General features: G+C 46.4%; 1 protein-coding gene across 1 annotated transcript in view; it reads right to left on the bottom strand.

The window, feature by feature from the left end:
* Positions 1–1489: 1489 nt before the first annotated feature.
* The window catches only part of LOC135205419 (mitogen-activated protein kinase kinase kinase 4-like), a 138764-nt gene continuing 114629 nt past the window's right edge, over positions 1490–25624 (bottom strand). Inside the window, 5 exon segments of the mRNA XM_064235970.1 lie at positions 1490–2651; positions 2654–2684; positions 21490–21521; positions 21524–21668; positions 21928–22028. Of these exon segments, the coding sequence (XP_064092040.1) occupies positions 2602–2651; positions 2654–2684; positions 21490–21521; positions 21524–21668; positions 21928–22028 (359 nt within the window). The 3' untranslated portion in view covers positions 1490–2601.

The following is a 25624-nucleotide window of genomic DNA, read 5'->3' as shown; positions in this document are numbered from 1 at the left end:
GCTAGGAATACACCATCCCCCAGGTCATGTGGTTGAATTGAAATACATTTTTACCTTGTAATCTGTGGTTGTTTGTACACAATATACAAACCTTTGTTCCTTTACGGTAGGAATTACTACTATGCATTGGCAAAGCTGGGAAACAATTGCTAAACTCTTAAACAAGGTGGTTAGGCAGTAACTACTGTCTGGCAGGGGGAATACCCACCTGCTCGGATGTAGGCATTCCAAGTTGCTTTCAGCTGTCATGTGATGCAGACACATTTTCATGAACTCTTACCTGACAGTCGTTGAAATATATTTGCTTAGTGGGATCTTTTCTTTTCTCTAATTAGTTTTTTTATATAATTCTGAATATACTGTGATATTTGTTAATACATATATACAAACCCACAATTTGTAATATACTTGCAGGCCATCTTCCCCCAGTGTGTCTGGGGGCTGGCAGCCAAGGGTGTAACATTCACCCCCAATTACATCCTCACGCCCTCTGCTTGTAAGGGGGGGGGGGGCAACAGTATATCTTTTATGATTATTTTTGAGTGTTACTCTTGCTGCAAGCATTGTCGAGAGTTTGCTGGGAGGAAACTTTGGAGGAGGGTTGCCCAGCAAAACCGAAGGAATAAATGGAGTACAAAACTCGTTCCTATGAAGCGTAAGGCTTCTACCTCTGCTGGCTGTAGATGACATAGTTCAAAAAGAAAAATTAAGCAGTGCCATACAGGAGAAACTGCGAAAAGTATCCAAACTTATTACAGCTAAATCACACCGTGTGCACAAGGACACGGTGCAGTTAGAATTTTGACATGAACACAACCACTCAACACCATGTGGTTGGAAAACAGATGACTATTGACAGTCAATCCAGGTCAGCCAAGCATTATTTTTTACTTATGGAAGATCAAGTATAATTCTGCAAAGATGTAATCTAACTTTAACAGTAGGTGCAGTAGGTAAGATTCATTCCAAATAATATTCTGTCACCTAACATAGGAATGTATTTTGCTACCTATGCAATGGTTTATTCCAAATGATTGTTTCAAATAATCACATGAAAACTTTGGAACAATTTTTTTTTTTTATAGATATATTGGCATTACCTTAAGCCAAGTCCCACCCCATTCCCTTGAATTTGGCACTGACATCTTGTTTTTGGAGTAAGCTTTTTTACTGACAAGAGATGTGATGTTGAATTGTTGACTTGGGGGGGGGGGGGGGGGCTGGGTCTGCAGCCACCAGCAGTGCAGAATAATTGCCTTTTATTTTCATAGACATGGGTATGCAGTGAACCCTTTGAAATCAAACAAAAGTCAATTAAATGCAATGGTTTGTACACAAAACCAAAATTTTCATGGATTTAATTTCATTTGAAAAGTGTACAAAATGATATAGGAAAATAATTAATAATCAAAATACAGTGTTCATTTCTTTAAAGTTATTATTAACTAAAAACACATAAAAATATATAAATACAAACAATGTATCATATTTGAGACACTATTTATAATAAAAATAAAAAGGATGTAAGGGTATAATTCTGTAGTCTGCAATTTATTTAGATAACATTCTGATATCTTTTTGTTTTCTTTACTTAAAGCAAACGTGAATGCATTATGAAAAAATGTTTTTGCTTTTAAAATGAACAACTTTTCTGTTTTGCCAGATTTTCTAAATTTAAAATTTCCAACATCTTCTGTATATAAGAGCTGGTATTTAATATACACTAAATTATTTTCCAAAAATTTAAATACTCTTCTAAAGCGTGTGACAAATTTTTCTAATAATTAGAACCAGCTTACATAATTATGATAATACAATACTTTCTGTGAAATATATAGCAATCTAATATAAATATAATAAATTTACACTGTCCACCTTGAAATCACGTTTTATATATGAAAAAGTTTATAATGCTAGATTTTCATCCTTAAAACCTTTAAAGACACAATGGAGCTTACAACTTCATATTCCAAAATGCACATAATTCTGAACAAACAATACACTCCATATTTATCATCATCCCCTGCAGTTTGCATACATGAGCATGAAACCACTGCAGCAAATAGCTAGCAGCAAAGGTCGAGGTAAATTAGAATCCAGAATATGCAAGAAGCTTAAAATAGTAATGATAAAGAAAGAACCCGTACCCAACTTCCATGTTAACATTAAACTCCTCCTGATTAGTTTGTTCAAATTTATGAGCAAAGTTTATCACATTATGCACTATTCAGGAGGAGATACTGTTATAACCTCATGGACATTCTCAAATGGTCTGCACAAAATATCCATGAAAAGTCCACAAATTCATTATCTACACAATGAAATATAAGATTATAGGTTATTCTACAACAAATATATGGTTGGATTCAGCTCTGGGAGAGTTTTAACTGCATCCGTTTTCATGTTCCTATATACAAACTCTTCAAGCAATGACATAATAGTTTTAACTTATCTTTCATTTGATAAATGAAAAAGGCATAAAAACTTAGGCATAAAAACATAAAATAATTAGCCATAAAAGCCAACTAGGATGCAAGATTATACTGTGCACCAATACAAACTACCAATGGAGATACTCTTTGTAGAACATAAATAGTAAGTTTAGGCAGTCGATAACTTCATGTAAGGCACAAAAGGTGAATTTGAAAAAGAGGTAGTGATGTACAGTCTTCCCCTGTATCCACCTGCAAAGAAATAGTGGTAAATATAGTAAAACAAGAATAAACTTATATTTGCAATACGACAAATTTGTAACTAATTTGTATTTTTCATAACTTACAAACCTGAGGTCTTAACATTAGGATAAATACTCAGCGCCAGCTGGAAACCAGTAAAGTTTAAAATAATTGTGTACGCAAGGGACTATTGGCATCTGTCCTTGGTCACGAGACATGTGGGGAAACCCACATACCCCTCACTAACTCGTGACCCCGTTAGTTATTCTTCCAACCCAGGTTAGTTGATAGAGGGGTGGTTAGAGGTGGGCCTTTGTATGTTAAGACCTCAGGTTTGTAAGTTATGAAAAATACAAATTAGTTACAAATTTGTCATTTGTTCATATACGAAAAAAACCTTTGGTCTCAACATTAGGATAGACTTACTCTTGGTGGGAGGTAAGTACTATTAACCAACTGGGAGTTTGCCACCTTTGATCAGTTTTTGCTGAATACCCAGAATTCTAAGAAACAACTGACCAGTATTTCCGAATCTAAGACATATATGAATATCATAGAGTCAGACTTCTGGGTTTTTACACAATGTCATAGTTCATTGCGTCCGAGGAAGATAAAAAGATCTGTTCCCCTAACAAACCAATTCATCCACTCATGTAGGTTTGTTATCATTCCTGTCCCCCTTGCTAAAGAGAGGAATGTCCTGCTACTGATAGGTATCTTACTGATACTACCCTAACAGTATGGCCACTTCACTCACCGTACCTAGTCCCGTTCCAGCTTATGATGGTACTCTCTTCTTACTGCCCGAAGTAAAGAAGGAGACAGAAATTTGAAAAGGAAAGAGGCCAGTTAACTCCTCCATTTCATATTCATACCATCATCTTAGACAAGATACCAACTGACCTGCCAGGGGTACTGGATGAGTTACACCTTTCGTTGAGCAGCCACCAAAGGACCCAAGGAAATTGAGTTCAAGGACCTCTGGGCAACCTTATATATATATACAGTAATACCTTGGGTTACGAATTTAATCCGTTCCAGAACCTGCTTCGTACTAAAAAATTCGTAACCTAAATGGATTTTCCCATAAGAATGTTATAAAAAGCAAATAATGCGTTCCACCCGACCATGAATGACCATTTCAATTCATATTTTTCCATTTATTTTTGTTCACTAAGGTTGAAAATTCGTGTAGGAATTACATAAAAATTATAAAAATGAAGAATGAAATTAAATATAAACACTAGATTTAATATGCATGCACAGTAAAACCTGAACTTTACCTTTGGCGAGTGTGGCTGCTGCTTGACGGAGACGGGAGGAGGGGAAGGGTGAGGAGGAGAGGGTTAGGCTTGGGGGAAAAATGGGGGGGTCCCTCCGTGAACACTTCTGGAAGACTTTCTGGTTCTTTCTCTAGAGAGCACCGTTCACTACAATCACTAATTTTACGCTTACGCGACACTGTGTCGTCTTTCACAATTTTGAAAAAATATTTTTCTATGGAGGCTTGCTTTTGCCTGTTCTTTAAAATTTTATAGAAATGACCCACCCCAGTTATCGATAAACAAATTTGTTGCACGCCCTGACGCAGCCTTATTCAGGTGATTTTTCTCGATAAAACTTTTCACAATTTCCCAGTGTTTCAAAAAATCCTTGATCTCGCTCAAAGGAAGCGACTGTGCAGTGTCTTCCCCCTCCTCCTCAGATGAGATCTCCTCCGTTACCTGTCTCTGTTGCTCCTTGTGTAGCTCCAACAGCTCGTCCGTTGTCAGCTGCCTGCCCATTGCTCAGTCAGGAGGTCCTCGATGTCGTTCGTGTCAACCTCCCAGCCCTAAGGACATGCCCAAGGATACAATCTCGTCTTCAACTGCCCCCTTCTCGACGGTTTCGAACCCCTCAAAATCTCGTTCAGCAACGCAGTCGGGCCACAGTTTCTTCCATGCAGAATTGAGGGTTTTCTCCTGGTGATTCCCTGCCAGGCTTTGTCAATCAGATTGAGGCAGTTGTAAACAGAGTAGTGATCCTTCCAAAACTCTCTGAGGGTAAGGTTGGTGCCTTCCGTCATCTCAAAGCAGCGCTGAACATAGCCTTCGTATACAATTTCTTGAAATTGGCGATAACTTGCTGGTCCATGGGCTGGAGTATTGGAGTGGTGTTGGCAGGCAAGAACTTGACTTTAATGAACTTGAATTCGTCCAGTAAGTCCTCTTCAACGGATGGAGGATGGGCAGGAGCATTGTCCATCCCACAAGGTAAGGCTTTTGAATGGGACGGTCCTTTCTCCCGGAGATACTTCTTCACCTCGGGACCAAAAACCTCGTTCATCCACTCGACGAACAAGATCCTTGTCACCCAAGCCTTGGTATTAGACCGCCACATAACGTGCAACAGCTTCTTCTGCACGTTGTTTTTCTTAAAAGGCGCGTGGATTTTCCGAGTGATACACGAGGAGAGGCTTAACCTTGCAATCCCCGCTTGCATTAGCACAAAACAGTAGGGTTAGACGGTCTTTCATGGGCTTGTGACCGGGAAGTGCCTTCTCTTCTGCCGTAATGAACGTCCTCCTGGGCATCTTCTTCCAGAATAACCCTGTCTCGTCGCAATTGAAGACTTGTTGGGGGAGGTATTTCTCGGAATCCACGAGCCTTTTAAACTCTTTTACGTAAGCCTCTGCCGCCTTCGTATCTGAGCTTGCAGCCTCACCATGGCGAACAACACTGTGGATGCCAGTCCTTCTCTTAAAATTCTCGAACCAGCCACGGCTCGCCTTAAAACTGTCTTTTTCACTGTCTGCTGATGTGCCTGGCTCATTTTTACTCAAATCTTCGTAGATCTTACGAGCCTTTTCGCAAATGATGCTCTCACTTACGGAATCTCCTGCCAGCTGCTTCTCGTTTATCCAAACCATGAGCAAATTTTCTACATCGTCGAGAATATAAGGCCATTGTTTCGTCAATACTGTGACACCTTTTGATGCTTTACTGGCTTTAATTTCTTCCTTTTTCTTCAAAATAGTGCAGATCGTTGATTGCGACCGCTTGAAGAATGCTGCAATGTCTTTCACTGCGCTCTCCGCCTTTATCATGCATTTGGATAATTTCCTTCTTCATTTCGACTGTAATCATCTCCTTCTTTCTTATGCTTTCCTTCTTGCTGCTTGCCTTCGTCATCTTGGGAGCCATTGTCTTTAGTATTTGGGTAATAGTAATGTATAAGCACTATCACGGAAACACAACACGTGCGCAAATCACTAAGCAAATTTGAGAGCGTATCACGGACAGATGCGTTCAATCTTAACGCCAGCGAGATAGTGAAAGAGTTATGGTTTAAAACGAGTCAAGGGATGCGTGGGAGGAAGTCACGTGACCCTCGTTAAGTTTTGGCCGAAAAAAAATGCGTTCGCAGATCCCACGCTCATCGATGTCCGATGTAAACAAAGCAGGCGGCCTCCCATGATAGAAATTCGCGCATTCGTATTCCAAGTGAAATTCGTATTCCAGAATGAGGGCGTCACTTCGTAAGTTAAAAAATTCGTATACTAATCGGTTCGTAACCCAAAGTATTACTGTATACAGGAAATTGAAAGTGGTTTTCATAACAAAGAAACGTCAATGAACAGACAGACACATCCTTAAAATTGCTCAATTTGAGCTTCGATACAGTCACAGACCCAATCTCATGATCATTTTAACAGATATGTTCTTAAATGCCAGGAGGCCCATATTCCTCTGATGACCTTCTCTCCTGTATAACCCATTGGTACAACTTGACAAACAAGGAGTAGGCTTGACCGATCGCCTCTGTTTGGCCTGTTCCTATACGTCTACCACCTTAATGTTCTAGGTGACTTAGTTCTTTCTATAACCACAGAGTACTTTGACAAGGTCCCTCACACATACTCACACCGTACTGATCATGACTAAGAAATGTATCTGTCATCATGACCTGTGCTGCATTGACTCATTATCCCGGATTCCGGGGCCAACTACTTTTGAGTCTATGTCAAAACCCTGGTTATTGAGTACTCCCACTTTACCAAGGTCAGAGGAGGAAGACCCCCCATCCACAGTCAGTTTCCTGTAACGTGACTGATGTTGTGCCTGGTGGTAATCCGTCAAGGCTACTCTGATACAGAGTATGTCTTCACTTATCAGATTGGAGTTCTTATGTGCCCCATCCAGTTCACTGCTCCTGATTCATCTGAAGATTAGTCAATGTGAAGCGATATTCACATGCCCAATCACCAGTCCAATGTATATCACCATGCATGTAAACATGTAATTACAGAGATTCTTCCTCTGTTCTGACAACCTCTCCACCAGATCATTGTCTACTGACCGAATGCCTTTAATGGACAGATACGTCCACTACACAGGCAGTCACGGCCAAAGAGTCATTCTGTATATGTGAGCTAACGACCTTAGGAGTCGTGTTACATCCGGGAGTGACACTCTCCACCGAAAAACTGAGAACTATTAGTTCGAAAGGGATTATTGGTCAACCTCCAGACCTTTGAGATATTAATTCTACTTATCGGTGGTGCATCTTCCCCACACGAACCTGGTAGCGATGATTGTGCTGCGATGAACTTCATCAGTCACTCATCCTGGGTCCTCCTTAATTACTGGAACCCATCCTTCCGTCCGGGACATGGCGGAACAGGTAGAACCTAGAGTCTGCGTAACCTCCAGGATGTTCCCAGTATCGCAAATGGAATCCTCAGGCTCCTCGAAGGGTGAAACCCGAGACAGCTATTACATGGTTTTTCCATTATACGAGTTCCTCTCGGCCAACGCGGAATCAGAGAACTTATTTCTGGTGATTTATCGATATAGTGCGGTTCGGATCCCACAATAAGCTGCAGGTCCCGTTGCTAGGTGACCAATTGGTTCCTAACCACATAAGAAATATCCAATCATTCAGGGCCAGCCCTCAGCCCTAGGAGAGCTATTAAACAGCTTAGTGTTTTTGTAAAAACTAAGATCCCAACCATGAAACACCTTATGAGGTGACCTGTTACAATATACGGGCATATGTTCAATATGCTACCCTCCAAAGGGAAATCCTATGTTGCCAGAAACCATCATGGTGCTATTCTCGAGTAACCTAGCCCAGAATTGTACCCAACGTACTTCACCCTACCTCATTCTTGAAGAATGGGAAACTTCCCACTTTCCCCTTCCAGATATGATGAGGTACTAATACCTTGCTCTATCCAACTGAAGCTCGAACCCTTTACGTTAGGTTCATGACTCCAATATAGAAACTAGACCAGTATGGAAGAGACCCATTTGCAGATTCCAGGTTAACCTAGCCTACAACCACTTGTACTAGTCTAAGTAGGTATACTTGACGAACTATTTTAAGTTGGCAAGACCAGGTTGACCCTGGCTTGGTTAGGTTAGGCTAGTCTATGTTAACCCTTCCAATTAGGCTAGGACCCTGGTTTGGATAGGTTAGGCTATGTTAACTCTTCCAATTAGGCTAGGAGCCTGGTTTGGTTAGGTTAGGCTATGTTGACACTTCCAATTAGGTTAGGCTAACTCCTCCATCACTTAAAGTAGGTTAAGTCCATCCGAGATGTACACTTAACTAGGCTAGTATAGACTAACTTAATCTAGAAACTAAATGACTTGGGTTAGGGTAAAGCCATTCAAGAAAGTTTGGGCTATCCATGCTAGGCTACAACCACAACCTTCTAGGCTGAGGTGGTAAAAGTGTTTCGAAAGGTTAGCCTAGGCACTAGTCTATGCTCGGCTATATTTATAACCTTACTAATTCGCCTAACTTAAGATAGTACGGGAATGTTCAAGCAACCAGATCATGATGGCTCGATCTCGAATAGTCAGTATATCTGGATGTATCTTATTTGCATACATTATGGCCTTCTTCGACCATACGGCCACGTCACCTTTGATCTTTTAATGGCCATGATGGCTCAATCCCGAATAGTCAGTAGGATTTGTGAGGAATAATATCAGCATGCGTCATGGTCGTTCCACCATACGGCCTCGGCACCTTTGATCTTTAATGTCCGCTGATGGCTCGATCTTGAAATATTATGGTCAGTGCCAGGTACCGTCTCGGCCTCTTGTTCGCGAGAGTCACCAAGTGTACGGTCACCTGCAGGTGACTGGACAGCCAAGACCCAAGCATCCGAGTTCTCTCGGCACCAGGATCTAGGCACGGGGCGGAAGACTGGCGGGGGTCGCCCGACATCACCAGACCAGTGATCGCTCTCGCAGCGACGCACTGGTACCCAGGGTTGACTCAACGGTCCCAGACCACTCGCGGCCTGAGGCGAGGAAGAGGTCCCCTCGGTCGCGTGACAGGCGGCGTGACGCGCTGTGAGGATAGGCCTCGCTCTCACCGCGACAGCGGACTCTGCAGGTCCCCTGACCGCCACTCCTACCGGGACCGGGCGGAGAGGGGGACCAGCAGCAGCTCTTCTGACGCTCGGGACCGTCGCCGTTGTTCTCGGTCCAGCCGCTCGACCAGGTCTGCAGACCGATCGCCACTGCGGCCAGTGGGCGCGGGGGGAGCGCCAGGTAGGCCTCTCCAATCCCTTCAACTTCCTCGGGCTTTACCGGGAAGAGCGAGGCGATCAGGAGCCATCACGAGGGGCGCGATCCCGCCACGACGCCCTACGAACCTGGCACAGTCCTCGGACCAACCAGATCGTATGCGCAAGTGGTAGGAGGAGACCAGGAGGGGTCTGTCGTGGTTCCTCCTGTGGAAGGGGGAGGGTCTCTGGAGGCATTCTCGTTGGAAGGGCTTGACAGTCTGTCTCCACAGGATGCAGTCACTCCCGAGATCTAGAGGTCGTTCATGGAGGTAATTGCGCTGATTTGTCAGCACAATGACCTCGGAGAAGGCTTGCCGCTCCCACCTACCGAACCCACATCGGGCTTGAGGCGTTCTGGGGACTAAGAAGGAACCCAGGACGGCGGTGGACGCTCTCGTCTCCGGACAGGAGGGTTCAATTCGGTCCGGTAGGTCTGCTAAGCTCCTTCCTTCCACTCTACCGCGACAGAGGCGATTTTTAAGTGCCTTCAGAGGACCCTCTGCCGCCCAAACAGGTTAACCCGGAGCTAGCCAGGCTAACTCCGAGGGTGTATCTGCCGCAGCTCCTGTTGGAGAACCTCTGGTTCTCGCAACAGGAGGCACTTGCCTTGGAATCTACCGCAATGGCAGCATTCCAAGCAGTCTCATGGCTCGACCTGTGGTCCCTCACATAGTCGAAAACCGCGGCCTCCTTAGGGAACATCACTCCTGAAGGGGACCAGGCTTTCGTGAGACTGTGCCAGTCTGGGGGTAGGGCTATCACCTACCTGGCCCACCAGACGGCTACCTGTGGGCCAACCTGGTTCTCCGGCGTAGAGACGCTGTTCTCACCCGAGTGACCGGGGGGGCGACTGGGCATGAGGCGGCTCTGGGTCTTCGCAACGGACCGGTGCGGAGTTCCTCCTCTCTATTCCCAGGAGAGATGGTGGACGCTGCGGTGGAAAGACGGCGCAGTGACGACAGTGACCGTTTAGTACACCAGGCAGTCTCGAAGGCGTCTGGGCAGCCTCAAGCTACTGCGGCCAAGCCCAAGAGTTTGGTTAGCGCTTCCTCTGCAGCCAAGACGATCGCATTGTCAAAGCCCAAAGGAAAGACTCTGCCTTCACCCGTTCTTCAAGGAGCGACCACCACCAGCCTCCTTCTCACGAGGGGGGGCGGGGAAGAGAAGTCGAAGAGAGGTGGGAAATGCTAGGGACGGCATTCTCCCTCACCTGCTGCCGGAAGTGGGGGGGTGCCTGGCGAGCCATTGGGCAACATGGCAGCGCTACGGTGCGGAGACCTGGATAGTAAACGTCCTTCGGGAGGGATATCTACTACCCTTCGAGTCTCGGCCACCCCTCACCTCCAACCCGGTCCATCTGCAAACCTACGTTCCTGGCTCGACCAAGGACGTGATGCTTCGGCAGGAAGTAGAAGCCATATTGAGCAAACGAGCTGTGGAGATCGTTCAGGATTGGTTGCCGGGCTTCTACAGCCGCCTCTTCTTAGTGGAGAAGTCCTCGAGGGGCTGGTGCCCAGTGATAGATCTCTCTCCCTTGAACTGATTCGTTCGCCAGACTCGGTTCACGATGGAAACAGCACGTTTGGTGCTCGATTCCATCAGGAAGAATGACTTCATGCTTTCTGTGGATCTGAAGAACGCGTATTTCCAGATACCCGTCCATCAATCCTCCAGGAAGTACCTCCGCTTCATCCTTGACGAGACGGTGTACAAATTCGAGGCACTTTGTTTCGGTCTCTCAACTGCCCCACAGGTGTTCACGTGAGTGTTCACGCTGGTGTTGGCTTGGGCCCACGCGGTAGGGATACGTCTCTTGAGGTATCTCGACGATTGGTTAGTCCTGGCGAGCTCTCGGTCGCAGTTGCTGCAGGACAGAGATCGACTCCTCGAATTCTGCCGCGATCTGGGAATTGTTGTGAATTACGAGAAGTCAGAGCTCGAACCCAAGCAGAGGATGAAGTACCTGGGCATGCTGATCGACATGGCAGCAGGGCGAGTCTTCCCCGCAGATTCGCGGATCAGCAGGTTCAGGGAGGCAGTAAGACAGTTCCTGTCTCTACAGGAGCAACCAGCTCAGCAGTGGCAAGTCGTGATCGGCCACCTGTCGTCTCTCGAGAAGCTAGTTCCTCATGGGCATCTTCACCTGCGGTCTCTTCAGTGGAGACTAAAGGAGTGTTGGTCACAGGCAAGGGACCCTCCCTTCTTCCCTGTGTCCCTCACGGAGGAGGTGAGGCAGGACCTAGCCTGGTGGCTGGACAACGGGAACCTCGTAAGAGGAGTGCCTCTTCGCACTCCCCACCGGAGATGCTGCTCTTCTCAGACACATCGACCGAGGGATGGGGTGCACACCTGGAGGAGTTGCTGACTGCAGGTGTGTGGGACCATCATGACAAGCACCTTCACATCAACGTCCTGGAGCTCAAGGCAGCGTTCCTCGCTCTCCAGGAGTTCCGGGACTGTCTGGTGGGACACTCGGTGGTGTTGATGTGCGACAACACCACAGTAGTGGCGTACGTCAACAAGCAGGGGGATCTAGTGTCCCTTCCGCTGCACCAGTTGACGTTGCAGGTGCACGAGTGGGCCGCGGCACACTCAATAGAGTTGTTGGCTCGCTACATTCCAGGCAAGAGGAATGTGGTAGCCGACAACCTCAGTCGTCGGGATCAGGTGATAGGAACTGAATGGTCCCTTCATCCAGACGTGGCGGAAAAGGCTCTTCAACCTGTGGGGGCGCCCAGTCGTGGATCTGTTCGCCACCCGGCACAACAGAAAACTCCAGATTTTCTACTTGATTGTGCTGGACCCATGGGCAGCCGCAGAGGACACTCTTCAGCATCCGTGGGACAACCTCTTCGTCTACGCCTTTCCCCCGTTCTGTCTGATTCGCAAAGTGATCAGCAGGCCGCTGAACACTGCGAACCTTTGGATGATCCTGGTGGTGCCCAAACAACCTCAAGCCGGCTCTGCTTGCCGAAGCACTGAGAAATTCCCCCCTGGCACAACCTCCTGTGCCAGCCACACGGCTGGCTGCTATCCACCATCTCTTGCGAGCGAGAGGCTTTTCTCGCAGCGCAGTGACAGAGATGGCCGGACACCTCAGGCAGTCCTCTGCGGCTGTCTACCAGGGGAAGTGGTCCATCTTCTGTGGTTGGTGTCGTAGATGGGGTCTCTCTCCTCTCAGAGCCTCTCTTCAGCAGGTAGCGGATTTCCTCGTCTTCCTTCGACGAGAGAAGCTCTTCTCCGTCTCTGCAGTTAAGGGCTACAGAGCCACCCTGGCCTTAGTCCTTAAACTGCGAGGTGTGGATATCTCCTCTTCTTTCGAGATCTCCCTCCTGATGAAGAGCTTCGAGAGGTCTTGCCCACCCAGGGAACTCAGGCCCCCGGGATGGGATGTGACTCTCGTCCTTAGGAGTTTGACTCACAGACCCTTCGAGCCACTCCAAGAGTCGTCAGACAGGGATCTGACCCTCAAGACCCTCTTCTTGCTGGCCTTGGCAACGGCGAAGAGAGTAGGGGAACTTCATGGTCTTTCCTTCAACGTCAAGCATTGGAGGGGATGGGGATCCGTGACGCTCGATTTCGTCCCGAACTTCGTAGCGAAGACTCAGAATCCTTCGGTCCCTGACGACCGGTTCGAGTCCTTCACGATCCCCTCCCTGAAGGATTTCACCGATAATGATACGGATGAGATGCTGCTTTGTCCTGTGAGGGCGTTACGGCGCTATCTGAAGAGAACTCGGCACCTCAGGCCTGAGTGTCGATGCCTCTTCGTTAGCACTGGGGTTACCAAGAAAGAAGTTTCCAAGAACACTCTTTCTTTCTGGCTGTGTGAGGTGATCAGGAGGGCGTACGAGACAGCTGGAAGTGACGACACCCGTACCCTTCGTCCGAGAGCCCACAAAGTCAGAGGTATTGGTCCAACCCTTGCATTCCGCAAAAACTTTTCCCTGGCGCAGGTTCTGAAGGCAGAGGTTTGGGCCAACTAGACCACCACCTCTTTATTCAACCTTCGGGATATCACCCACAGGTCCTTGGACACTTTTTCCTTGGGACCCGTGGAGGCTGCTCAACAAGTTGTATAGTCTACCCAGCACCCAAGCGGACAGAACAGCATCGCATCCTTGTGTGACTGCATGAATGGACGTGTGAAAGAGAGTGTGACTGGCTTCTCTTCATCCTTCATTCTTCTCCTCTGCCTGTGGGCAGAGGGCCGTGGTCGTCACTACGCTGAACAGGAGGCCGATGCAGGTAAGCTACACAACCAAGCCCCTTTCTATCCCTTTCAGTAGGGGGTAGAAGTGTTTATCCACAACTCCCCAACAAGGGGGGGAGTGGAAGCCAACAAGAGACAAACCCATAACTTTACCTTGGCTCTTGAAGTAGGAACTAGTTCTTGCTTTTTGCTATTTATAAGAGGTACGCTTACCTCCCTCTTATAATTTGGTCCAGAAGTCTGACCACTGATCTTGCGGTGCACACCCCGATCAGCTGGGCAGAGGCTAGGATCCCTCCCTCTGCTCTTACGACCAGGGAGGGAATCCAAGGTAGGACGAACACCAGTCTGTTCATAAGACTCCGATTCCGCCCACCAATAAGTGAGTCTTCCTATTGTTAAAGGACCGAAGGTTTGTATTTCGTATCGGAACAAATAACAATGTCGAAAATTGTATTTTTCCTAACTATACAAACCTGAGGTCCTTTACATATAGTCCCACCTCATGCCACCCCTCACTCTGCGTTTCCTGGGCCTAAAGCAAAGTGACTCCTCGCCTCGCAGTCAAGCGTACCGCTAACAGCCGGACAAGTAGTTAACTACTGAACCCCCTTGTTCGAAGCTTACGACCGGTTCAGCTGCTGCTACGTACCTTCCTATTGTTAAAGGACCTCAGGTTTGTTTAGTTAGGAAAAATACAATTTTTGAAAAATTGTTATTTTACAAAACGGCATTTATGATCAGTAAAATGAAATGGCAGGAACATAACATGACAATTTGTCGAAAATTGCATTTTTCCTAACTATACAAACCTGAGGTCCTTTAACAATAGGAAGTAGCTAGCGGCAGCTGGAACGGTCGTAAGCTTCGAACAAGGGGTAGAACGTAGTTAACTGCTTGTCCGACAGTCGGAGGTCAAAACAAATCACTTTTGCTTTTGGCCCATGCAAAATACGCAGAGTGAGGGGTGGCATGAGGAGGGACTATATGTAAAGGACCTCAGGTTTGTATAGTTAGGAAAAATGCAATTTTCGACAAATTGTCATTTGTTCCGATACTAATACAAACCATCGGTCCTTTAACAATAGGAAGACTCACTTCTTGGTGGGAGGAATCTGAGTCTTTTGATGAACAGACTGGTGTTCGTCCATCCCTGGAATGCCTCCCTGGTCGTAAGAGCGAGGGAGGGATCCAAGCCTCTGTCCGATTGATCGGGGTGTGCACCGCAGGATCAATGGTCAGACCTCTGGGCCGAGTACTAAGAGAGAGGCAAGCGTATCTCTTCGTACCAGCAAGCAAGAACTTGTTCCTGTTTGCAAGAGGCAACATAAAGTATGGGTTGTCTCAAGCTGGCATCCACTTCCTCCCCCTTGTTGGAGGAAGTGGTGGATATACGCTCCTATCCCTAGTGAAAGGGATAGGATGGGGCTCTGTTGAGTAGCTCACCTGCATCTTGTCCTAATCCAGCAGGGTGACGACCGTCCCTCCCTCTCAACAGTAGAGGGGAAGAAAAGATGGGAAGAGGAGCCAGTCACACTCTCATTCACTCATACCATTCTTACGGTCACACCAGGACGCGATGCTGTTCAGCCTGCCGAGGGTCTGGGTTCGCTACACAACGTGTTGAGCAGCCACACGGGTCCAAGGAAAAAGATCCAAGGACCTGTGGGCAATATCCCCGAAGGTAGAATGGAAGGGCATGTGGTCTGGTTGGACCAGACCCCTGCCTTCAGTACCTGCGCACGGAGAAGTTCTTGCGGACAAGGCAGCATCTCCTTCGCATCGAAGGCGGTGAAGTCCATTAGGGAGGGGATTGTGAACGACTCGAACCAATCGTCAGGGACCGAAGGGTTCTGAGTCTTCGCTACGAAGTCGGTACGAAATCGAGCGTCACGGATCCCCATCCCCTGGATGCTTGACTTCGCAGGAGAAGTCATGCAGTTCCTCAGAGGAAAAGAAGGAAATAGTCGCATGACCTATTCCTCTTCTCTACTTCGGTGATGTCCAGTACCCATACTGGTCTGTCCGTTTGCCACGAAGTCTCTCGCATCCTCCTATCCCCATGCAGCGAAGTTCTCGTAGTGGATAGGACACCGACACTCCATGGGTGTCAATGGTATGGGTACTGTGACAAGCTATTAAAACGAAGTAATGATTGCTTGTAACAACCGAACTAAGTCAACAGCGTAGTTCGTAACTGACTCGGCCGCTCTGACAGCTGCCGACTGACTGCGTTCGGTAGGAGGCAAGTTGTCAAAGCATCCGAGTAAGTCACGTGACCTTCGCCTTTAAAGGGTTTATGCCGAGAGACAACAAATAATGTATTTGTTTGTCACCAATGCCGGACAGCGAGGTGATGATCTTTAAGGCATGTGCCAACAGGCGCAAAGTCAATTGCCTTCTAGAGACCGAGGTCCCTGAAGGCAAAACATCTCATGGTTGTTGAATCTCAGCTAAGGAGAAACAATACTATGTACCGTTGAAGACGAAGGTAGATATTGAATGCAACCTACGTCTTCACAGACGAATCGAGAGAAGGATTCTCAAGATTCATAACCTGTGCTTACAAATGACTGAAAACGCTAACCGCTATTTCATTGCTGTCCGGTGAGAAGTCGTAGTTGCAATGAAAGCGGGGCGTTCTTCAAGTAATGAAAACACAGGGGAAAGCCGCCGTGAAGAACTGCTTCTCATGGGCTGAACATTTGGAAGTAGAGCTGTCAGGTCGGAGAGTAGGCGATGTCTTCTGACACATCTCGTAATTCGGGTTGAACAATGAACAATTGTACACCTACGAATACGAGATATTTTGAAGACAAACTCAGATGTCTGCAAAATCATTCGCATTATCGCAGTGCGATGCAGCGGGAGACTTGTACAGACTTCTGTTACCAGTTGCGGTAAAACAGAAAGATGAAAGAGTCCAAGAGATATCTCTATTGAAAATTCTCGCAATGTCGAAGGCGATGGAATCTAGCTTCACAGCAGTAGATGGTCCTTCATTATTGCGAGAATCCCCATTAATCAGAGACCTAAGTTCCATGATTGTTGGGCAGAGATACGGTTCGGTAGTCAATCAAACCAGGGGAGAGAGAGACATAACTGACCGTGCATCTCGGAGGCCCAGCTGATACTGAGCTGCTGTCAGGCAGTTCAATACGCAGTAGTTGAGCCTTGAGCTCTCGCCGACTCGTCATCCTGAGTTGCCATGTAATCCATTATTCCATGAAGGAATGCGTTCGGCTAGAACTACTGAGCATAAAAGATATGCTCGAGCAATTATATTTAGGCGAAACGAATTTCGGTAAATATAAAAGTTGAAATGGTGTTGTCGTGACAAAACCATAAGTATATAAAATTGAAACTGAAAACTCCTGGGAGGTTGCAGGCAACCCCGAGTTGCAGTTCAATTAGAATACTTCTCTTCTAAGTCGCAATCCGTAGATAAACTAGGATATGCGCCTACCCCTCGGACAATTCAACTGCTTAGTAGAAATCATGTCGCGAGGTTAATATCGTAGTATATTTGTAGGATTCTGAACAACGATCTCCATCCTAAATTCTTTCCTTCAAGAAAACAAAATAAGGATTGGAGATCGACCACCTTCGATCTCTATCAAAGAGTGAAGGAGAAGTCTTCCTCGAAGGAAAGCTTCAATGGTGAACAGAATACTAAGACGATAGTTCAAGCCAAACTGGGCTATTCCCGTCCGATCTTCTCTATTCCAGGTTGGTCGCCTACTGTAAGATAGTTCTTTCAGCAGCAGTCTTCTTCCCAATGCTAGAAATTCCAGGAATTCGAGCATAGGCGAGGTTCCCGATTATCATGTAACATCGGGGATTCTCGTCTCGCTCACTTTAGACCGTGGTCTCGCCTAAGTGTTTGGAGATCGTAAAAAACTCGAACACTCTGAATGCGCTAAAATTCCTTAGAATTCTAAGCAGTCTGCGAAACCCCACCGAATTCGTCAAACGATATCGGCTGGTGGTCCTCTCGATTCCCGTAGAAATCGAGAATGGTCAGGATCCCTCCTCAACGACCGGGGCTTACGTCAGGTAGGACCCGAAGGTCCCCCCGGTAGCGCAGTCCCGAACGTGGGATCCTACAGAGAAATCTCTGTAGGATCCCTCCCCTTTCCCTCGTAGCCGTAAGGAGAGAGGGAATGGGGGAGGAATTGGATACTCGCTCGCCTTCCCAGTGGAACTAGCAGTTGGAGAAGAATAGGAGCAGCCATCGCCTTGCGGCGATGGTCTCTCAGAGTCTGGGAAAACGTATCATTCAGGAGAAAACGTTTTTCCCGCGGAGGGTTACGAACTCTCATGTAGGTAAGGGGTCTGCCGCCACTGTGAACGCGTTGGGTGGGGCTGATCGACACCTGACAGGGGAGAGCCGATACCGTCCTCCGACTCATTCCAGTCCTCGTCGAGGTCGAAACCTCTCAGGAGGACCGAAGGAGTATTTAAATACGGTTGTCCGAAGACACGTAGAAACGCCGCTGTCGCAGTAGAGGAGGTGGAAGTAGCTTGATCGGCCGGTGCCAGAACTGAGCGAGCCTTCTTGTCCGGAGACGAGAGACTCGGTTCGAGACAGAATCGGCAGCTCCGATCGGGGCAGACCCACCGTCGGTTTGGTTTCCCTCTCGGGCCCCAAACCGACTCGGCAGAGACGTGGGCTTCTGCTGGTGGGAGCGGCCAATCCTTCCGCAAGGTCATTATGCTGACGAATCAGCTTAATGACTTCTGCAATTTCCTCTGTATCTCGGGAGTAACCGCGTCTTGCGGAGTAGGACCGTCCAGTCATTCCAACAAGAACAGATCCCGAGATACTCCTCCTTCCGAAGGAGGAATAGCGGCAGACCCCTGACGGTCGCCTCCAGCTACTTGCACGTATGTCCCTGGTCGGTCCTAGAACCGTGCCTGGTCCATACGGCGTCATAGCGGGATCGCGAGCGGCGCACCTCTCGCGATCACTCATAGGTACCTCGCTCCTCCCGGTGTAGCCCGAGGAGGTTGAAGGTACAGGAGAGGCATACCTGACGGCCCCCCCCCCTAGCTCGCTGGCAGGACCAGCGTGCTTGGAGGGCTGCTGCTGATCGTCAACCCGCGGTGGCGATCGAGCAGCAGGCCTAGCCTTGCCGCTCGCCTGGGGCGAGAGGCTCGGCTGAGAACGTCGACGCTGATCTCTAGCGTCAGGCGAGCTGTTGCTGGTTACCATCTTCGCCCGGTCCCGATGGGAGCAGCGTCAGGTGACCTGCTAGGTTCGCTGTCGCGGTGAGACCGGCGAGCGTCCTCTCGGCGCGTCGAGCCGCTGGTACCAGCCGTGGCTGGTACCGACGGCGCGGGGACCCCTTCCTCGCCTCAACTCGTGGCTTGGTCAGCGACCGTCAACTCAACCCGAGCAGCCAGCTGGTCGCTGCGAGAGCGTCCACTGGCCTGACGAGAGTCGTCTGCACGACTCTCGCCAGTCTTCTGCTCCGCGCTTCGGTCTTGACGGCGAGCGAGGCTCGGGCGTCAAGACTTTGGCTGGACGGTCCTCCCGCGGGAGGGACCGTCCCACTCGGTACTTCTCGCTAACGAGAAGCCGAGGGCGGATCCTGGTTTAGCGGCAGAACCGCTAAACACCAGGCGAGGAAGTGCCAGACCGAAGGACCTGGTACTCCTCTGGTCCCCGTCTTCTTCTCCTTGTAGAAGAAAGAGACGGGCCCTGTTCCCGAGGGAGCAGGAGGACCAGCAGAAGAGCTCCCCGAATCGCCGGAGCGAGACGGGCCCTTAGAAGGTCCCGAAGGAGCCTTCTTTAGGGGGGAAAACCCGGGTTACCAGCTGGTCGCTGCAAGAGCGGCCGCTGGCCTGGGCAAGAGTCACCTGAGCGTCTCTCACAGCCTTCTGCTCCGTGCCGCGTCTTGGCGCCGAGCGAACTCTGGCGCCGAAACTTGGCTGCACGGTCTCCCGAGAGAACGTACACTCGGGATCTCTCGCGAACGAGAGACCGAGACGGAACCTGGCGTAGCGGCATCGCCGCTAGCACCAGGCGAGGAAGTACCAGAGCTAACGATACTCCTCGTCCCCGTCTATCTCTTCCTTACGGAAGGGGGAGACGGGCCCCGCTCCCGAAGGAGCAGGAGGACCAGCAGAAGGACCCCCGTCCCACCGAGGTGGGACGGGCCCTTAGAAGTTCCCGAAGGAGACTTCTTAGGGGGGAAGGCAGCCTTCTTCTTCTTCGGCTTATGGGCCTTAGAAGTCCGAAGGGAAGAGGCAGCAGCAGACGATGAAGACGAAGATGACAGCTTCCTCTTCTCCTCCTTCCTCGTCAGCTCACGCAGGACAGTCGTCAGGTCCTCCATCCAGGCCGGAGCGGGGCTATTGCCGAAGCAACACGGCCCGACTGCACCTGTCCGGAAGGACCTGGGACTGGGGAAGACACACCGTGGGCAGGACCCAGCATGGACAGGCACAGGAACCAGGGAGCGACACAGGAACAGCAACCAGCTCAGGAGCGGCAGGAACAGCGGCAGCGGTAGACCCAGAAGGACAGCCAAGCCAACAGCGGGAATCACATCAGCGGCAGGTACGGCAGGCCCAGCGATCGCCTCGTAGAATCATCGGCAGCCAGCGGAACCTGGGTCCTGGCGGCCGGTCCCGGGCGAGCTGCTGGAACAGCGGAAGTCTGGGGCAGGCAACACGAAGAAAACAGGCGGCGGCCGAAACAACCCCACCTCGGTACGGCTGCGGCCCTAGTAGCGGCAGACGGCGTCATCGACACAGCATTGGGGAGTGTAGACCAGGAGGGGGGGGAGCAGCAGTAAAGCGGCCGTGGTAGTAGTGGAGACCGCCCCAGACCTCGCTAGACGCTGCAGCAGCCCGTGGATGCTAGGCACGCCCTGCCTCCGTGGTGGTCCATACCTGTCCAAGGTCGTCTCCCACGGATGTAGCACCTGCGGTAACATAGATAGATTAGTAAGAGGGGTTCCCTCACTCACGGGGGGGAGACATGCCCCACCCCGAACGCAAGGAAGACCCAAATACAAAATACAACGAAGAAGCTGAGCGGGGGGCAGGAAAGGAAGACGAAGAATCGGATACCAAGGGAGTCGTGGAGAGCTTCCCGACGACTTCCTGGCAGACCTCGCTTCCCTACCCCCGCACAGCAGTGAAAAGTAATATGAAAATGAAACAGAATACTGCCCTTGCGATTCACTTCATAGAACTTAAAGGGGAAAAAGATCAATTCCCGGGTAAGAACGGAAACTTGATCCAATAATATGATGCTATCATAAAATATATATGAAAATGAAACAGAATACTGCACTTGCGATTTCATTTCACATAAAAAAATCGTAAGGATCAATTCCCGGGTAAGAACGAAAATTGATCCAAATTAAATTTCATGCAAATAAATAAATGAAAATGAAAAGAATATTGCAATTGCGAATCCACTTTCATTGCATTCTATTATACAAAATTAAAAGGCTCGTGCCGCAGCAAACACACTCTCGGTAACGAACGCACAGGGCAAACATATAATGAAAAGAGTTACTTACATTTTTCAATTACACACTTTCGCCCAAATACATGACTCGGCGCGAGCGCGCCCAAGCCCTCGGCACCGAGGCATAATTCAAGGGTTCAATTCATGAAAAGAGAGGAAATCGCCGCATCTACGGCGATAACTCCATGTTGGTTCATAATTAAGTAATGAAAATGAAAACAGTGTACTTACAGTTTCATTTTCAAGTCAAACAAACCATTAGTAGAAAACACAATATAAACAAAGCATACGACGATGAAGCGGGCAGAGAGCGATGACGAACACGTCCTTCACACCCGCGGCCGAAAGCAAAAGTGATTTGTTTGCCGCGCGACTGTCGGACAAGCAGTTAACTACCGTTCTCCCCTTGTTCGAAGCTTACGACCGTTCCAGCTGCCGCTAGCTACTTCCTATTGTTAAAGGACCGATGGTTTGTATTACGTATCGGAACAATTATTTTTTCTTATCGAGATGATCTTAATATGCATGAAAATTTTTAGCACAAACTAACCTTTACAAACGTATGGTCTAGCAAATGTGATGTGTTGCTCGTAATTTTGGATCATGTATGAAGCACAGCTGCAAAAAAGCATGACCTTCATCTGAAAGTGACTTTGGTACAGTGGGGGACTGCCCCATTCCAACCCTGAACATAATCTGCACACTGCTATCATACTCAGGCCACGGCCGCTGTAATATAATAATTAATAGTCAGTATACAATAGAAATTTAGCACACTGTATAATCATATAAGCCATATGAGATGGAACTATGCAGTTGCTCTCTAAACCCCTCCACCCAGACAAGGGGCAAGGAGTCTGAGGGCTCTAGTATCTAAAGGACAATATTACAGGGCTTTGAAGAATGATCAAATGAATATATTCATTTGAATAAAGAAGAATTTATAAAACCCTATTTATCACAAGGACAGGAAAATAGTCATACATACCTTGCCAGTTGCCATTTCAATGACAACACATCCAAGCGACCATACATCAGCTGCTCGACCATGTCCTTCGCTAGACTGAAAAATCTCTGGTGCCATGTATGCTAAATGGAACAAGAATAGAAATATAGAAATCAATGCACAGATAAAACAGTTTACTTATCAATAGACAATGTAAGCACTTATAGTTGAACAACTATTTATTAGTGGTCTTGATGGAACTAAAAGGAATAATACAAATACACACAGTTCAACTTAAGATTGAAGGATGAATTTAATGGAAGCTTGTTACAAGGAGAATGTTATTCATATGTTAGCAGTACTTGAATACAATGGGATACTGTGTAAGAGGTTAATACCACTCAAGACATGAAAAGACCTGTAAGGAAATGTCTTCCTCTTGCCTAATCAGCATATAAAAATAGATGTATAAGAAGCTGCTCAAGTTATTGGCTTAGGTGATATTGTGTTCTGGTTTTCAAACATATGGGATTGTACTCGTGTGATAAGTTACCAGTTGTACTTTCTGTACTTTGATGGACTGATCAGTATAGTTACCTGCAACAAAGATTCTACCTAGACAGAAAATCCATGTCTGAATATGTGACAAATCCAGTTAACATTGTCACTAGACAAGCACCATAAAACCAAATCGCTGGTTACTGGGGACTGCCTATCATGTATGACACTTAAGCCTATTTGCCTATCTACTTAAATGAAACATACTGAACAAGACTAACAAATTTCACATCTGCTTTTCATATACAGTGGTAACTCGACATACGAAAGTCCCAGCTTACAAAAAATTCAAGTTACGAAAGCAAATACGAAGATTTTTTTGGCTCTACATACGAAAATAGTTCAGGTTACGAAAGGCTGTTGCTGTAATGTCCCGAGATTCGCCTGGACCACCGATAACAATTTTAAAACTCTCCACCATCCTCCTGCTCTCCCACTGGTTCCTGATGCTAGTCACCGCCATAAGATCCTGCTCTCCTACTGGTCAGCATCATGCCTCTATGTAAAGGCGTTCCCTGACCATATTTTGCGGCAGCGTTACAGTAAACACTGGAATTCGCTCCTTGACATATACGTATTTCATGTTAACTTAAATTCGTGTTAATGACTTCACTTTTGTTGTAGTGTAAGTTACTTTATCGTGTTGTGTAAGTTACTTTATCGTTATTAGCCATTGGTCCCAAGAATGTTGCTGAAGTTCACGGAAAGAAGAGGATGCTTTCTATGAAGAACGAAGGTGGAGATAATCAAGTGTTAATGTTTTCTGCCATTTTTTAATGTATTTTGTAAAGTTAAGTCTTCATGTTTTCTACCATTTGTCCTCCTCCTCTGTTGCCACTTTCGGAGATCGCCTCACTCGAAAGGGTAAGGTTAGGTTCCACATTTTACTAAATATGTATGTACATATATGTAAAGTATTTCTTGTACCATGTACTACACTAATACACTTTATTTACAGGTACGTCATACAATAAAGGTTATGTTAGGTATTGAATGGTCCAAATTGTTGTATTTCATTGTTTATTAGTCAATTTAGCTTTGTTATAAAATTTACCAATTAGGCAATTTACATGCAAAATGCGGTTCAAGATACGAAAAGCTTAGGTTACGAAGGCCGCCTTGGAACGGATTAATTTTGTATCCTGAGGTACCACTGCACGTACATAGAATATAATTGCACTGTATATGTATATGTGTGTCTGTGTAATTTCTGATTTCTGTCTTTACTGCTTAGGCCTATCATTTTGATAGCTCTTATGAAATTAACTGAATATACATGTATAATGCCTACTTTTGTGTATTTCTTTTTATCTAAGCTTCTGAACTATGTTGAACTTCTTGCTAATTTTAAAAGTTAATGTTAAATGCCAGCATTAAAGAACACTACCATGCTCATCAGTTGGAGAATGTCTCCAAACTCATCTCAAAAAGAGACTTTATTCCAGAAATCAGCAGGCACGGATTATATTGTAATGCAAACCCTAGCCTCTGTGTTTCTGTTATGAAGGGTTTCTTGGCAGGAATATGATGAAATACTATCTTGGCCTCAAGTAGCCTGTTACAGATGGTTTGGGGATCATAATGTTCTTGATTTATAGCAACACCAGTTATCAAGAATGGAGCTCCTTCAATGATCACCTAATGATGATCTCCAACAGTAGTGCAACCATGGGGTCGTCCTCCACTTTAAAATGAATTTACAGTAGGGCCTCCATAATCGCGGGGGATAGAGCCCAGAACCCCCCGTGATAAGTAAATAACTGTGTTATCCTGGTACCCCCTCAAAAAATAACTTTAAACTGCCTAAGTAACCACCCAAGACCACTATTTCAATGTTTATAACTGCCTACTTTAGTTCAAGCACCAAATATGTCTTCAACTATCACCTTCAACTAAATTCAAGACAGTTTCAAAGTTATTCTTTCCTATCTTCAATTTCCCCTTCATCAGATCAGCAAACAAAAGTATATTACCTAACAATTCCTTTCTATTTTCATGATTTGGCTGCTGCACCAAACTAAAAGTACAGAGTATATCTTTTTCGTGAATGAATCATATTAGATAAAAAAACATGATTACTGTAATGATTATTCAGCACCCAACTATAATATCATTATATAAACAGCAAAATACAGCAATAAAAATCTACTTTTTCTTTTGTTTACGTTTAGAATCAGCTGATGGAATTATTTTGGAAAACAATTGTTGCTAAAAGAAACTAATTTATTAATGGAATTATTTTTAACTTTGTACATAATAGTTTATGATATTAAGATACAGTAATTCATATTTCATTGAGAGAGAGAGAGAGAGAGAGAGAGAGAGAGAGAGAGAGAGAGAGAGAGAGAGAGAGAGAGAGAGAGAGAGAGAGAGAGAGAGAGAGAGAGAGCAGCTTAGGAAGGAGAGTAATTGTTGAATAGCTTGAGAGAGCAGCTTGGAATGAGAGTAACTTGACTAGCTTAGCTCGAGAATAAAAATGAAATTTGTATTTTAAATATTTTTATGGTGATAAGAAATGAAACATCGATAGTGATAAGATATTCTCTTGTATACTGTTATAATATGTGATGATCATTGAGTCAACTATAAAAGTTGTATTGAAGCACAGTTTTGTAAATCACAGAGAGAATAAAAACATGGCAACACATTTGTACCTACAAATGTCGGGGACCATCTTGTTCTTTTATTACGACAATAATAGATCAGTATTATAGTTTTTTACTGTAAGTGATGAGAGAGAGAGAGAGAGAGAGAGAGAGAGAGAGAGAGAGAGAGAGAGAGAGAGAGAGAGAGAGAGAGAGAGAGATTTTGCTATTTACATTCATAGTATTCGAAAATGTGTAAATAAGTTATCCTAAAAATGCATTTAGTCATGAAAAGAAGAAGAAAACACAGTAATTAGTGAATCTTGCTCTATGATAAAATTCGCGATTTTGTTAATTTTCCGGGATATAGTATTTGGGCTCCAAAAATAGTAAGTAAAGTGATTTATGATAGAGTTTAGAGGATACTTATGTAAAATACAATGTAGTTTGTAGAACGGTGTAACCACTATCACATTACGTAAAAATAGTATGTACGAATGAGACTAGGTTTGGTGACGTCACGGTGATCATACTTATTTTTTTTGTGAATGAATATCATTTATGATATAATATAGTTACTGTACTGCTTACAGTAC

The sequence above is a fragment of the Macrobrachium nipponense genome, chromosome 24, assembly GCF_015104395.2.
Source record: "Macrobrachium nipponense isolate FS-2020 chromosome 24, ASM1510439v2, whole genome shotgun sequence".
Taxonomy (NCBI): Eukaryota; Metazoa; Arthropoda; class Malacostraca; order Decapoda; family Palaemonidae; genus Macrobrachium; species Macrobrachium nipponense.
This window is presented reverse-complemented; position numbering and strand designations above follow the sequence as displayed.